General features: G+C 43.6%; 1 protein-coding gene across 6 annotated transcripts in view; it reads right to left on the bottom strand.

Moving 5' to 3' along the window:
* Window positions 1–786: 786 nt before the first annotated feature.
* LOC121532059 (ATP-binding cassette sub-family C member 8-like) overlaps window positions 787–15,596 on the bottom strand; it is a 168,425-nt gene continuing 153,615 nt past the window's right edge. For all 6 annotated transcript variants that reach the window (XM_045227177.1, XM_045227178.1, XM_045227180.1 and 3 more), the window contains exons 38-40: window positions 14,929–15,062; window positions 14,099–14,161; window positions 787–1,059 (exon numbers count right to left, since the gene is read on the bottom strand). In XM_045227177.1, the coding sequence (XP_045083112.1) occupies window positions 922–1,059; window positions 14,099–14,161; window positions 14,929–15,062 (335 nt within the window). In that variant the 3' untranslated portion in view covers window positions 787–921. The remainder of the gene's footprint in view (window positions 1,060–14,098; window positions 14,162–14,928; window positions 15,063–15,596) is intronic.

The following is a 15,596-nucleotide window of genomic DNA, read 5'->3' as shown; positions in this document are numbered from 1 at the left end:
ATCGGGACAACGATGTAGGAAGTGTGTCGCGGTTATGTGTGTCACGACAAACAAAACCCATGCTGAGCTGGATTCACATTTTCAGGAAGCCCATGGGGTGCTAGGGCCTACATAACAAACCAGGGGACTCCATAAATGTTCATAATATTAACCTTGGCACTCCCATAAACATGACCAATTGCTTGGAGGAGACTGAAATGTGTGTGACCTGGGGTGTGTTCAGCAGTAGGCAAGGTTTTGGAACGCTCAGATAGAATTATGCTAAATAGAACAAACATGCATCTCTGACCTGTAGAATATGGAATCACTCTATTCGTGTCATTTCTATCTGCAACATTCGACGTTTGGCTATTGAACGTGGCCCTAGAGTCAAAAGGGTGTCCGGCCCCCTAGCAACCAATCAGGGCTCACATGTCAGAGAGTGCGAGGCCGGTTTATGGTAGTGGTGAAGACTCCATGATTCTCAGCTACTATTGACTATGGGCGCGTTCCTTTGCCCAGGTGTTGCTGACGCATGCCAGAGTTTACGCCTGGATAGGTATTTTACGTATCACTTAACCACATATGTTATAGCAATCTGGTGCCCAAAGGCACAGTCGATGATGTTGCATGCATCAACACCTGAGCAGGGGAATGCGACCCATTTCTAGAACAACCCCAGAGTCAATTAGTTTAATTCTAACCCAGCCTTCCACTGCTGACTCATTGCTCTGTACAGTGAGAGAGGTCAGATACATCTACCTTCCTGTTACTAAATTGTATGCAAAATTGTATACTGCTTCACAATGAGTATTTATGTTTTTTATTAACAAAGAATTAACATTTTATGTACGAATATCATACAGAATTAGAAAATAAAATAATAATATATAGTCCATGGTACAATTGTACTTTGGAATGTCCTCCCCTCTTCCTCCTCTGTCACTTGTCCGCCTTGACGAAGGAGGCGAAGACACTGTCCTCTTTCTCCAGCAGCGCCTGGGGTCTGTCGTATTCTAGAATTAGTCCTCTCTTCATCACTATCACCAGGTCTGCTTTCAGGATGGTGTGGACACGATGCTGAGTAAAGAGAGAAAGAAAAGTGGAGAGAAATAAACTGATTAGGTCAAGGAGAAATATAAAAGTTTTCAACAACTTCTGTGTTTTGACATCAAATCAAATGTTATTTGTCACATACACGTTTAGCAGATGTTATTGTGGGTGTAGCGAAATGCTTGTGCTTCTAGCTCTGACAGTGCAGTAATATCTAACAAGTAATATCTAACAATTTCACAACATATACCCAATACACACAAATCTAAGCAAGGAATGGAATTAACAATATATACATATTGGACGAGCAATGACAGAGCGGCATGGACTAAGATACAGTAGAATATTATAGAATACAGTATATACATATGAGATGAGTAATGCAAGATATGTAAACATTAAAGTGACTAGTGTTCCATTTCTTAAAGTGGCCAGTGATTTCTATAGGCAGCAGCAGCCTCTAATGTGCTAGTGGTGGCTATTTAACAGTCCGATGGCCTTGAGATAGAAGCTGTTTTTCAGTCTCTCGGTCCCAGCTTTGATTCACCTGTACTGACCTCGCCTTCTGGATGATAGTGGGGTGAACAGGCAGTGGCTCGGGTGGTTGATGTCCTTGATTATCTTTTTGGCCTTCCTGTGACATCGGGTGCTGTAGGTGTCCTGGAGGGCGGGTAGTTTGCCCCCGGTAATGTGTTCGGCAGACTGCACCACCCTCTGGAGAGCCCTGCAGTTGCGGGCGGTGCAGTTGCCGTACCAGACGGTGATACAGGCCGACAGGATGCTCTCAATTGTGCATCTGTAAAAGTTTGTGAGGGTTTTAGATGCCAAGCCAAATTTCTTTAGCCTCCTGAGGTTGAAGAGTCTCTGTTGCGCCTTCACCACACTGTCTGCGTGGGTGGACCATTTCAGTTTGTCAGTGATGTGTACGCCAAGGAACTTGAAGCTTTCCACCTTCTCCACTGCAGTCCCATCGATGTGAATAGGGGGGTGTTCCTTCTGCTGTTTCCTGAAGTCCACGATCATCTCCTTTGTTTTGTTGACGTTGAGTGAGAGGTTATTTTCCTGGCACCACACTGCCAGAGCCCTCACCTCCTCCCTGTAGGCTGTCTCGTCATTGTTGGTAATCAAGCCTACTACTGTTGTGTCGTCTGCAAACTTGATGATTGAGTTGGAGGAGTGCTTGGCCACGCAGTCATGGGTGAACAGGGAGTACAGGAGGGGGCTGAGCACGCACCCTTGTGGGGCCCCAGTGTTGAGGATCAGCAAAGTGAAGGTGTTGTTTCCTACCTTGACCACCTGGGGGCGGCCCGTCAGGAAGTCCAGGACCCAGTTGCACAGGGTGGGGTTCAGTCCCAGGGCCTCGAGCTTAATGATGAGCTTGGAGGGTACTATGGTGTTGAATGCTGAGCTATAGTCAATGAACAGCATTCTTACATAGGTATTCCTCTTGTCCAGATGGGATAGTGCAGTGTGCAGTGTGATGGCGATTGCATCGTCTGTGGATCTATTGGGGCGGTAAGCAAATTGAAGTGGGTCTAGGATGACAGGTAAGGTAGAGGTGATATGATCCTTGACTAGTCTCTCAAAGCACTTCATGATGACAGAAGTGAGTGCTACGGGGCGATAGTCATTTAGTTCAGTTACACTGTGTTATCCTCAAAGCGGGCGAAGAAGGTGTTTAGGTTGTCCGGAAGCAAGACGTCGGTGTTGGCGACGTGGCTGGTTTTCTTTTTGTAGTCCGTGATTGTTTGTAGACCCTGCCACATACGTCTCGTGTCTGAGCCGTTGAATTGCGACTCCACTTTGTCTCTATACCAGAGGTGTGGACTCGAGTCATGTGACTTGGACTCGAGTCAGACTCGAGTCATGAATTTGATGACTTCAGACTCGACTCGACAAAATGTACAAAGACTTGCAACTCGACTTGGACTTTAACATCAATGACTCGTGACTTGACTTGGACTTGCGCCTTATGACTCGAGAAGACTTGCTACGAGGACTTGTAATGACTTGCAAAGGCTTGCTAAGAGGACTTGAAATGACTCGAAACTAAAATGTAGGACTTTGGACTCGACTTGAGACTTGATGGCTTTGACTTTTGACTCGACTTGGGACTTGCCTCATCTTTGACTCGACTTGACTCGGGACTCGAGGGCAAAGACTTGAGACTTACTTGTGACTTGCATAACAATGACTTTGTCCCACCTCTGCTCTATACTGATGTTTTGCCAGTTTAATTGCCTTGCGGAGTGAGTAGCTACGCTGTTTGTATTCTGCCATATTCCCAGTCACCTTGCCATGGTTAAATGTGGTGGTTCGCACTTTCAGTTTTTTGCGAATGCTGCCATATATCCACAGTTTCTGGTTAGGGTAGATTTTAATAGTCACAGTGGGCACAACATCTCATATACACTTCCTGATGAACTCAGTCACCATTTCAGTGTATTCGTCTAAATTATTTTCGCAAGCTACCCGGAACATATCCCACTCCGCGTGATCAAAACAATCTTGAAGGTTGGATTCCGATTGGTCAGACCAGCGTTGAATAGTCCTTAGCACGGGTACTTCCTGTTTGAGTTTTTGCCTATAGGAAGGGAGGCGCAAAATGGAGTCGTGGTCAGATTTGCCGAAAGGAGGGAGGTGGTGGGCCTTATAAACATCCCGGAAGTTTGAATAGCAATGGTCGAGAATTTTAGCAGCCCGAGTACAACAGTCAATATGTTGATAGAACTTCGGCAGCCTAGTCCTCAAATTTGCTTTGTTAAAATCCCCAGCTACAATAAATGCAGCCTCAGGATATGTGGTTTCCAGTTTGCATAAAGTCCAGTGAAGTTCTTTGAGGGCCGTCGTGGTATCGGCTTGAGGGGGGATATACATGGCAGTGACTTTAACCAAAGAAAATTCTCTTGGGAGATACAGTGGGGAAAAAAAGTATTTAGTCAGCCACCAATTGTGCAAGTTCTCCCACTTATAAAGATGAGAGAGGCCTGTAATTTTCATCATAGGTACACGTCAACTATGACAGACAAATTGAGAATTTTTTTCTCCAGAAAATCACATTGTAGGATTTTTAATGAATTTATTTGCAAATTATGGTGGAAAATAAGTATTTGGTCACCTACAAACAAGCAAGATTTCTGGCTCTCACAGACCTGTAACTTCTTCTTTAAGAGGCTCCTCTGTCCTCCACTCGTTACCTGTATTAATGGCACCTGTTTGAACTTGTTATCAGTATAAAAGACACCTGTCCACAACCTCAAACAGTCACACTCCAAACTCCACTATGGCCAAGACCAAAGAGCTGTCAAAGGACACCAGAAACAAAATTGTAGACCTGCACCAGGCTGGGAAGACTGAATCTGCAATAGGTAAGGAGCTTGGTTTGAAGAAATCAACTGTGGGAGCAATTATTAGGAAATGGAAGACATACAAGACCACAGATAATCTCCCTCGATCTGGGGCTCCACACAAGATCTCACCCCGTGGGGTCAAAATGATCACAAGAACGGTGAGCAAAAATCCCAGAACCACACGGGGGGACCTAGTGAATGACCTGCAGAGAGCTGGGACCAAAGTAACAAAGCCTACCATCAGTAACACACTACGCCGCCAGGGACTTAAATCCTGCAGTGCCAGACGTGTCCCCCTGCTTAATCCAGTACATGTCCAGGCCCGTCTGAAGTTTGCTAGAGTGCATTTGGATGATCCAGAAGAAGATTGGGAGAATGTCATATGGTCAGATGAAACCAAAATATAACTTTTTGGTAAAAACTCAACTCGTCGTGTTTGGAGGACAAAGAATGCTGAGTTGCATCCAAAGAACACCATACCTACTGTGAAGCATGGGGGTGGAAACATCATGCTTTGGGGCTGTTTTTCTGCAAAGGGACCAGGACGACTGATCCGTGTAAAGGAAAGAATGAATGGGGCCATGTATAGTGAGATTTTGAGTGAAAACCTCCTTCCATCAGCAAGGGCATTGAAGATGAAACATGGCTGGGTCTTTCAGCATGACAATGATCCCAAACACACCGCCCGGGCAACGAAGGAGTGGCTTCGTAAGAAGCATTTCAAGGTCCTGGAGTGGCCTAGCCAGTCTCCAGATCTCAACCCCATAGAAAATCTTTGGAGGGAGTTGAAAGTCCATGTTGCCCAGCGACAGCCCCAAAACATCACTGCTCTAGAGGAGATCTGCATGGAGGAATGGGCCAAAATACCAGCAACAGTGTGTGAAAACCTTGTGAAGACTTACAGAAAACGTTTGACCTGTGTCATTGCCAACAAAGGGTATATAAGAAAGTATTGAGAAACTTTTGTTATTGACCAAATACTTATTTTCCACCATAATTTGCAAATAAATCCATTAAAAATCCTACAATGTGATTTTCTGGAATTTTTTTCTCATTTTGTCTGTCACCTATGATGAAAATTACAGGCCTCTCATCTTTTTAAGTGGGAGAACTTGCACAATTGGTGGCTGACTAAATACTTTTTTCCCGCACTGTAATACGGTCGGCATTTGATTGAGATATTCTAGGTCGGGTGAACAAAAGGACTTGAGTTCCTGTATGTTACTACAATTACACCATGAGTCGTTAATCATGAAACACACACCTCCGTCCTTCTGCTTCCCGGAGAGATATTTATTTCTGTCTGCGCGATGAACTGAGAACCCATCTGGCTGGACCGATTTCGACAGAATATCCGAGAGAGCCATGTTTCCGTGAAACAAAGTATGTTACAGGCCCTGATGTCTCTCTGGAAAGAAATCCTTGACCTGAGCTCGTCGACTTTGTTATCCAAAGACTGAACAATTAACGAGTAATATATTTGGAAGCGGTGGGTGGTGTGCGCGCCTCCTAAGTCGAACCAGCAGGCCGCTCCGAATGCCTCTCCTCCGCCGGCGATGTTTTCGGTCAGCCACTGGAATCAGTTCAATTGCCCTGGGGAGAGCAAACAAATGATCTGCTTTGGGAAAGTCATATTCCTGGTCGTAATGCTGGTAGTTCTGATGAGTTACCACCGCTCTGATATCCAAAAGTTTTCCCAGCTGTATGTAATGATACAAAACACTTTCTGAGCTAATAATGTAAAAAAGAATACATAAAAACACAAAATACCGCAAAGTTTCCTAAGAGCTAGTCACGAGGCCGCCATCTTCGTCGGCGCCAGGTACATAGGTTACATAGATTACAAATATATACAGTGCATTCAGAAATTATTCAGACCCCTTTACTTTTACTTAGCCTTATTCTAAAATGGATTATTCTTTTTTCCCTCATCAATCTACACACAATACCCCATAATGACAAAGCGAAACAGGTTTGTAGAAATATTTGCAAATTTATTACAAATAAAAAACACACCTTATTTACATAAGTACTCAGACCTTTTGCTATTTTACATTTTAGTCATTTAGCAGACGCTCATACTGCTATGTGATTCAAAATTGAGCTCAGGTGCATCCAGTTTCCATTGATCATCCTTGATGTTTCTACAACATTATTGGAGTCCACCTGTGGTAAATTCAATTGATTGGACATGATTTTGAAAGGCACACACCTGTCTATGTAAGGTCCAACACTTGACAGTGCATGTCAGAGCAAAAATCAAGCCATGAGGTCGAAGGAATTGTCCGTAGAGCTCCGAGACAGGATTGTGTTGAGGCACATATCTGAGGAAGGGTACCAAAACATTTCAACAGCTTAGAAAGTCCCCAAGAATACAGAAGCCTCCATCATTCTTAAATGGAAGAAGTTTAGAACCACCAAGACTCTTCCTAAAGCTGGCCGCCCGGCCAAACTGAGCAATTGAGGGAGAAGGGCCTTGGTCAGGGAGGTGACCTAGAACCCGATGGTCACTCTGACAGAGCTCCAGAGTTCCTCTGTGGAGATGGGAGAACCTTCCAGAAGGACAACCATCTCTGCAGCACTCCACCAATCAGGCCTTTTATGGTAGAGTGGCCAGACGGAAGCCACTCCTCAGTAAAAGGCACATGACAGCCCACTTGGAGTTTGCCAAAAGGCACCTAAAGGACTCTGACCATGAGAAACAAGATTCTCTGGTCTGATGAAACCAAGATGGAACTCTTCGGCCTGAATGCCAAGCGTCAGGTCTGGAGAAAACCTGGCACCATCCCTACGGTGAAGCATGGTGGTGGCAGCATCATGCTGAGGGGATGTTTTTCAGCGGCAGGGAGTGGGAGACTAGTCAGGACCGAGGAAAAGATGAACAGAGCAAAGTACTGAGAGATCCTTGATGAAAACCTGCTCTGGACCTCAGACTGGGGCGAAGGTTCACCTTCCAAAAGGACAACGACCCTAAGCACACAGCCAAGACAATGCAGGAGTGGCTTCGGGATAAGTCTCTGAATGTCCTTGAGTGGCTCAGCCAGAGTCTGGACTTGAACCCAATCAAACATCTCTGGAGAGAACTGAAAATAGCTGTGCAGTGACACTCCCCATCCAACCTGACAGAGATTGAGAGGATCTGCAGAGAAGAATGGGAGAAACTCCCCAAATACAGGTGTGCCAAGCGTGTAGCGTCATACCCAAGAAGACTCGAGGCTGTAATTGCTGCCAAAGGTGCTTCAGCAAAGTACTAAGTAAAGGGTCTGAATACTTATGTAAATGTCATATTTCAGTTTTTTATTTGTAATAAATGTGAAAACAAATCTAAAAACCTGTTTTTGCTTTGTCATTATGGGGTTTTGTGTGTAGATTGATGAGGGGGGGAAAAAAACAATTTAATCGATTTTACAATAAGGCTGTAACGTAACAAAGTGGAAAAAGTCAAGGGGTCTGAATACTTTCCGAATGCACTGTATGCTAGGCACATTGGGGGAATTCCAACCTGAGTTAAGCGGGTGTAAATGGAACGTACAGTGGGGAGAACAAGTATTTGATACACTGCCGATTTTGCAGGTTTTCCTACTTACAAAGCATGTAGAGGTCTGTAATTTTTTATCATAGGTACACTTCAACTGTGACAGACAGAATCTAAAAAAAAAATCCAGAAAATCACATTGTATAATTTTTAAGTAATTCATTTGCATTTTATTGCATGACATAAGTATTTGATACATCAGAAAAGCAGAACTTAATATTTGGTACAGAAACCTTTGTTTGCAATTACAGAGACCATACGTTTCCTGTAGGTCTTGACCAGGTTTGCACACACTGCAGCAGGGATTTTGGCCCACTCCTCCATACAGACCTTCTCCAGATCCTTCAGGTTTCGGGGCTGTCGCTGGGCAATACGGACTTTCAGCTCCCTCCAAATATTTTCTATTGGGTTCAGGTCTACCTTGAGATGCTTCTTACGGAGCCACTCCTTAGTTGCCCTGGCTGTGTGTTTCGGGTTGTTGTCATGCTGGAAGACCCAGCCACGACCCATCTTCAATGCTCTTACTGAGGGAAGGAGGTTGTTGGCCAAGATCTCGCGATACATGGCCCCATCCATCCTCCCCTCAATACGGTGCAGTCGTCCTGTCCCCTTTGCAGAAAAGCATCCCCAAAGAATGATGTTTCCACCTCCATGCTTCACGGTTGGGATGGTGTTCTTGGGGTTGTACTCATCCTTCTTCTTCCTCCAAACACGGCGAGTGGAGTTTAGACCAAAAAGCTCTATTTTTGTCTCATCAGACCACATGACCTTCTCCCATTCCTCCTCTGGATCATCCAGATGGTCATTGGCAAACTTCAGACGGGCCTGGACATGCGCTGGCTTGAGCAGGGGGACCTTGCGTGCGCTGCAGGATTTTAATCCATGACGGCGTAGTGTGTTACTAATGGTTTTCTTTGAGACTGTGGTCCCAGCTCTCTTCAGGTCATTGACCAGGTCCTGCTGTGTAGTTCTGGGCTGATCCCTCACCTTCCTCATGATCATTGATGCCCCACGAGGTGAGATCTTGCATGGAGCCCCAGACCGAGGGTGATTGACCGTCATCTTGAACTTCTTCCATTTTCTAATAATTGCGCCAACAGTTGTTGCCTTCTCACCAAGCTGCTTGCCTATTGTCCTGTAGCCCATCCCAGCCTTGTGCAGGTCTACAATTTTATCCCTGATGTCCTTACACAGCTCTCTGGTCTTGGCCATTGTGGAGAGGTTGGAGTCTGTTTGATTGAGTGTGTGGACAGGTGTCTTTTATACAGGTAACGAGTTCAAACAGGTGCAGTTAATACAGGTAATGAGTGGAGAACAGGAGGGCTTCTTAAAGAAAAACGAACAGGTCTGTGAGAGACGGAATTCTTACTGGTTGGTAGGTGATCAAATACTTATGTCATGCAATAAAATGCAAATGAATTACTTAGTCATATAATGTGATTTTCTGGATTTTTGTTTTAGATTCCGTCTCTCACAGTTGAAGTGTACCTATGATAAAAATTACAGACCTCTACATGCTTTGTAAGTAGGAAAACCTGCAAAATCGGCAGTGTATCAAATACTTGTTCTCCCCACTGTAATTCCCTTTTCATGCACTTTTCTCTCTACGTGTATTCAATCAGACCTTGAACTTAAGCATGAGAATAGTATGCATGCTATTCACCAGGTATTCGTTTGCGTTGAGATCAAAGTAATGAAGGTGTGGCGGAGGTGTGTCTACAGGTACGCCGTATTCTGACCTTGATTTAATTCCCTCATAATTCCCCCACCTTTACACGAGAGGAATTCATGAATAAGTTCGAGCGAACCTGCTGGTTCCAAGTGGGAAAAGCATAAACTTGATAAGAGCTAGGTAAATGAGTAATCCTTATGGAGAAGGGGATTGTAAATACACATAGCAATTGTTTTAGATGATTTTTCCTTATGATCCCTGGAGACGAATGTGAAACCAGCCATATGGAAGCAAACTGAAAATCATATTAACATGACATGTATTGCGGCCCCTTTTCCACAGTGAAGCAGGCTATAAATAGCTGTGCCGTTATTCAGAATTGTAAGTGAATGCCCTCATAATTTACAGGGATGAAATTTGGAGACCCAAGCTATAGGCTTCTGCAGCGCCGAACCTGCCGAGTTGATTTATGAAAGCACTTTAGAATGTTTTAATTATATGCCCAGCCTTTTGTCATTTTTATTTTACAATTTGTATCATGTTAAATATTAGCCACTATCGGGAGCCACCATCAGTAATACCCACATACATTTATAACTGTTACCTTCCTTCTATTTGTAACCTACATTTTGCATCGTTCCATTCCGTTTCCCTTTCTTTCCTCTGACACGTCTGTGTAGTTGTTCCTGAGGTTCGCTAGCAATAGTGGATCATATTAGGCTAACGTTGTGCAATAATTTGGGACAAGTAGCCTATTTGAATCATTATGGAACTCAGACCACAAGTAGCATAGGAAAGGCGTTCATAGGAAAGGGGTACATTTCCTAAGTCTGAATCGGCCCCATGATGACCAGCATAGGCCTACTAAAGATATATTTTGGGGAGCTTCCTTTCATGGAGCTACCCTACAGATGTAGGATCTTAATTTGAGACAGTTTGCTACAGCAGGAAAATAATCCCACAGCAACAGGAAATGTGAATTATTATGTGGATTATAATTCATTGACATTTTTGTTGGGGTTGATACAAGGGAAAATCTCAAATACACACAAAAGATCCTGCAACAGGGTGACCAGATTAAGATTCTACATCTGTACCTAGCTATCGTCCTTGAGGACCAGAGTTGTGCACCAGAACTGTAAATAATGTGTCTCCTAGGGTTCTCTCTCCATCTCACTTTCCCATGGGAAACCACCACATATGGCTGCCTGGTAGTCACTTTTGACTCTTGATATTCTAACTTAAGTGAATAAAAAGCATATTTGCTCCCACTGAATGCAGTCCAATAGAAAAAAACTAACCAGCAGGACAGTGGCCCTCCAGGACTGCACTACCAGTTCAGATTGCTATATTTCTATTTTATCCAGTTCTACCTATGCTACAGTATTCACCCCCCTTGGCATTTTTCCTATTTTGTTGCCTTACAACCTGGAATTAAAATAGATTTTTGTGGGGGTTTGTATCATTTGATTTACATAACATGCCTACGACTTTGAAGATGCAAAATATTTTTTATTGTGAAACAAACAAGAAATAAGACACAAAAACAGAAAACTTGAGCGTGCATAACTATTCACCCCCCCCCCTCCTTTTGGCACATCTAGCCACTGGGATTTTTGCCTATTTTTCAAGGCAAACCTGCTCCAGCTCCTTCAAATTGGATGGGTTCCGCTGGTGTACAGCAATCTTTAAGTCATACCACAGATTCTCAATTGGATTGAGGTCTGGGCTTTGACTAGGCCATTCCAAGACATTTAAATGTTTCCCCTTAAACCACTCAAGTGCTGCTTTAGCAGTGTGCTTAGGGTCATTGTCCTGCTGGAAGGTGAACCTCCGTCCCAGTCTCAAATCTCTGGAAGCTTGAAACAGGTTTCCCTCAAGAATTTCCCTGTATTTAGTGCCATCCATCATTCCTTCAATTCTGACCAGTTTCCCAGTCCCTGCCGATGAAAAACATCCCCACAGCATTATGCTGCCACCACCACGCTTCACTGTGGGGATGGTGTTCTCGGGGTGATGAGAGGTGTTGGGTTTGCGCCAGACATAGCGTTTTCCTTGATGGCCAAAAAGCTCAATTTTAGTCTCATCTGACCAGAGTACCTTCTTTCATATGTTTGGGGAGTCTCCCACATGCCTTTTGGCGAACACCAAACGTGTTTGCTTATTATTTTCTTTAAGCAATGGCTTTTTTCTGGCCACTATTCCGTAAGTGGAGTGGATGTTCAAAGTTTCTGATATTTTTCTATAACCCAACCCTGATCTGTACTTCTCCACAACTTTGTCCCTGGCCTGTTTGGAGAGCTCCTTGGTCTTCATGGTGCCGCTTGCTTGGTGGTGCCCCTTGCTTAGTGGTGCCCCTTGCTTAGTGGTGTTGCATACTCTGGGGCCTTTCAGAACATGTGACACTTAGATTGCACACAGGTGGACTTTATTTAACTAATTATGTGACTTCTGAAGGTAATTGGTTGCACCAGATCTTATTTAGGGGCTTCATAGCAAAGGGGGTGAATACATATGCACGCACCACTTTTCCGTTATTTATTTTTTAGAATGTTTTGAAACACTTCACCAATTTGGACTATTTTGTGTATGTCCATTACATGAAATCCAAATAAAAATCCATTTAAATTACAGGTTGTAATGCAACAAAATAGGAAAAATGCCAAGGGGGATGAATACTTTTGCAAGGCACTGTATATCTACACTCCCCTCCGTATGCATTTGGAAAGTGAAGCTACAATTGTAAAGTCCACCATTTTGGATTTAAGATCAAATATTCCATATGAGGCGACAGTACATAATGTCCCCTTTTATTTGAGGGTATTTTCATGCATATCTGTTTTACAGTTTATAAATCAAAGCACGTTATATAGTTCCTCCATTTGAAGAAGTCAAAAGTATTTGGACAAATTCACTTATAGAGTATTAAAGTAGTCAAAACTTAAGTATTTGATCCTATATTCCAAGCACGCAATGACTAGATCAAGTGTGTGACTCTACAAACTCGCTGGATGCATTTGCAGTTTGTTTTGGTTGTGTTTTGCCCAATAGGAACCGACTGATGAATTTCTAAGTGACTAGATAAGATTTCGAGGCTGACGTTTGGCAACTCAAACCTTCAGCTCCCTCCACAGATTTTCTATGGGATTAAGGTCTGGAGACTGGCTAGGCCACTCCAGGACCTTAATGTGCTTCTTCTTGAGCCACTCCTTTGTTGCCTTGGCCGTGTTTTGGGTCATTGTCATGCTGGAATACCCATCCACGACCCATTTTCAATGCCCTGGCTGAGGGAAGGAGGTTCTCACCCAAGATTTGACGGTACATGGCCCCATCCATCGTCCCTTTGATACGGTGAAGTTGTCCTGTCCCCTTAGCAGAAAAACACCCCCAAAGCCTAATGTTTCCACCTCCAGCATTCCTCCTCCTCCAAACACGGCGAGTTGAGTTGATGCCAAAGAGCTCGATTTTGGTCTCATCTGACCACAGCACTTTCACCCAGTTCTCCTCTGAATCATTCAGATGTTCATTGGCAAACTTCAGACGGGCCTGTATAATTGCTTTCTTGAGCAGGGGGACCTTGCGGGCGCTGCAGGATTTCAGTCCTTCATGGCGTAGTGTGTTACCAATTGTTTTCTTGGTGACTATGGTCCCAGCTGCCTTGAGATCATTGACAAGATCCTCCCGTGTAGTTCTGGGCTGATTCCTCACCGTTCTCATGATCATTGCAACTCCACGAGGTGAGATTTTGCATGGAGCCCCAGGCCAAGGGAGATTGACAGTTATTTTGTGTTTCTTCCATTTGCGAATAATCGCACCAACTGTTGTCACCTTCTCACCAAGCTGCTTGGCAATGGTCTTGTAGCCCATTCCAGCCTTGTGAAGGTCTACAATCTTGTCCCTGACATCCTTGGAGAGCTCTTTGGTCTTGGCCATGGTGGAGAGTTTGGAATCTAATTGATTGATTGCTTCTGTGGGCAGGTGTCTTTTATACAGGTAACAAGCTGATATTAGGAGCACTCCCTTTAAGAGTGTGCTCCTAATCTCAGCTCGGTACCTGTATAAAAGATACCTGGGAGCCAGAAATCTTTCTGATTGAGAGGGGGTCAAATACTTATTTCCCTCATTAAAATGCAAATCAATTTATAAAATGTTTGACATGCGTCTTTCTGGATTTTTGTTGTTGCTATTCTGTTTTCTCACTGTTCAAATAAACCTACAATTAAAATTATAGACTGATCATTTCTTTGTCAGTGGGCAAACATACAAAATCAGCAGGGGATCAAATACGTTTTTTCCCTCACTGTATATATATGAAAATATACTCAAATAAAAGGTGACATTCTGTACTGTCGCCTCGTATGAAACATTTGATCTCAAATCCAAAATGGTAGAGTATAGAGCCACATTTCATTGTCCAAATACATACGGAGGGGAGTGCATGTTACAACCATTTGGATTACACAAGATGAAGGTCATAGCAGAAGAGGAGCCTCCAAAAGAGATACTTACTGCTATAGTAACCACTGTTCTATCAGCGAAGGCAGTCATCACCACCTTCTGTAGGATGCTTTCCTGTAGGCACAATACAAACCCAACACAAAGTCAGAAGAGGAGGAAACGTTTATAACATGATATTATTATATCCATGAGTCTTATGCACAGAGTACACTGTACTTAAAAAAGGTAAAATAGTTTGTGCCTTCGCTATTTCATCAAAACATGTTTTATATTACGTCACAAGTAATACCAGCGAGTCACACGATTATTAGAGTCAAGAGTTAGAGGCTCGCTGTCAGTGTAATTATTCTCTAGTTAGCATTATCATCATCATCAGAATTTACACACACCGAAACCTTGATGTCAACCCAAAACATCACTTCTCCTGACTCTAATGCTGTCCGATCCCTCTGCTGCTCTATTAGCTCCCATTTATGATACGCTCCGTTTCCCCAGGGTTACTACTGTGAGCCAGTGCAGGCCCGTCGTTGTGACAGGTCATTTAAGTGTGTGTGCGTGCGTGCATGTGTGTGTGCAGCAGTAAAAGGAACCTATTTAGGAAGCCCCATTCATTCCCTCCTAATCCCATTGATTTCTCTAGGGCTCTCTTACACTCCTACCCCCTTTAAATGTATTCCTCTATTCTCCCCGTTCATCTTTAGAATCAATTACTTTATCCTCTCATTTTCATTACACACCTGCCCTCCCCTTTTGCTGTTCACCCACCCTCAACCTCCTCCACACTCACACACTTTCTCCCATTCTCCCCTCCCTACTCACCCTCTGCCTTCCCATTCCACCTCATCTCCTCCTTTTACCAATCTACCACACACACGTCTCACCGTGGCCATGTCTATAGAGGCTGTGGCTTCGTCCATGATGAGGATGCTAGACTTCCTGACGAAGGCTCTGGCCAGACAGAAGAGCTGTCTCTGGCCCTGGCTGAAGTTCTCCCCTCCCTCTGTCACTGTGGCGTCTGCAACACAACAAATATTATCGCCATAATACTGGACTATATATGGACTATATATATGTCTTTAGCCTGAAAGAACATTTGTATTACAATGACATTACATAACCTACAAAACATCAAATACATATTATTAGACTTGTGCTTGACCACATGAAAATGGATTTGTCAACTCTGTCAAATGAACAGACCTTTTATCTGGCTGGTAATTGATCAATATCAAATCAAACATTTAGCAACATTCAGTCTCTACATCTCTCTGTCACTGTCCAGTGTGGATAGCCACCACTCAAACACACACGCACGTTCTGAAATTTCTTAATCTCTTGTTTCTTTTTTTTCTTTCTTTCTTGGGATTATTTGTGTATTAATATTGTACTGTTAGACATTTACTGCACTGCTGGAGCTAGAAACACAAGCATTTCGCTGCACCTGCTTTAAAATCTGTGTACGCGACAAATCAACTTTGATTTGATTTGACACACTTTCTCAGTCTTAACTTGAGTACATCATGTGAGATCATTTCCTGCAGCCATTAGT

This window comes from Coregonus clupeaformis, chromosome 19, assembly GCF_020615455.1.
Source record: "Coregonus clupeaformis isolate EN_2021a chromosome 19, ASM2061545v1, whole genome shotgun sequence".
Taxonomy (NCBI): domain Eukaryota; kingdom Metazoa; phylum Chordata; class Actinopteri; order Salmoniformes; family Salmonidae; genus Coregonus; species Coregonus clupeaformis.
The sequence above is the reverse complement of the archived record's forward strand: the minus strand, read 5'-3'. Positions and strand labels throughout refer to the sequence as shown.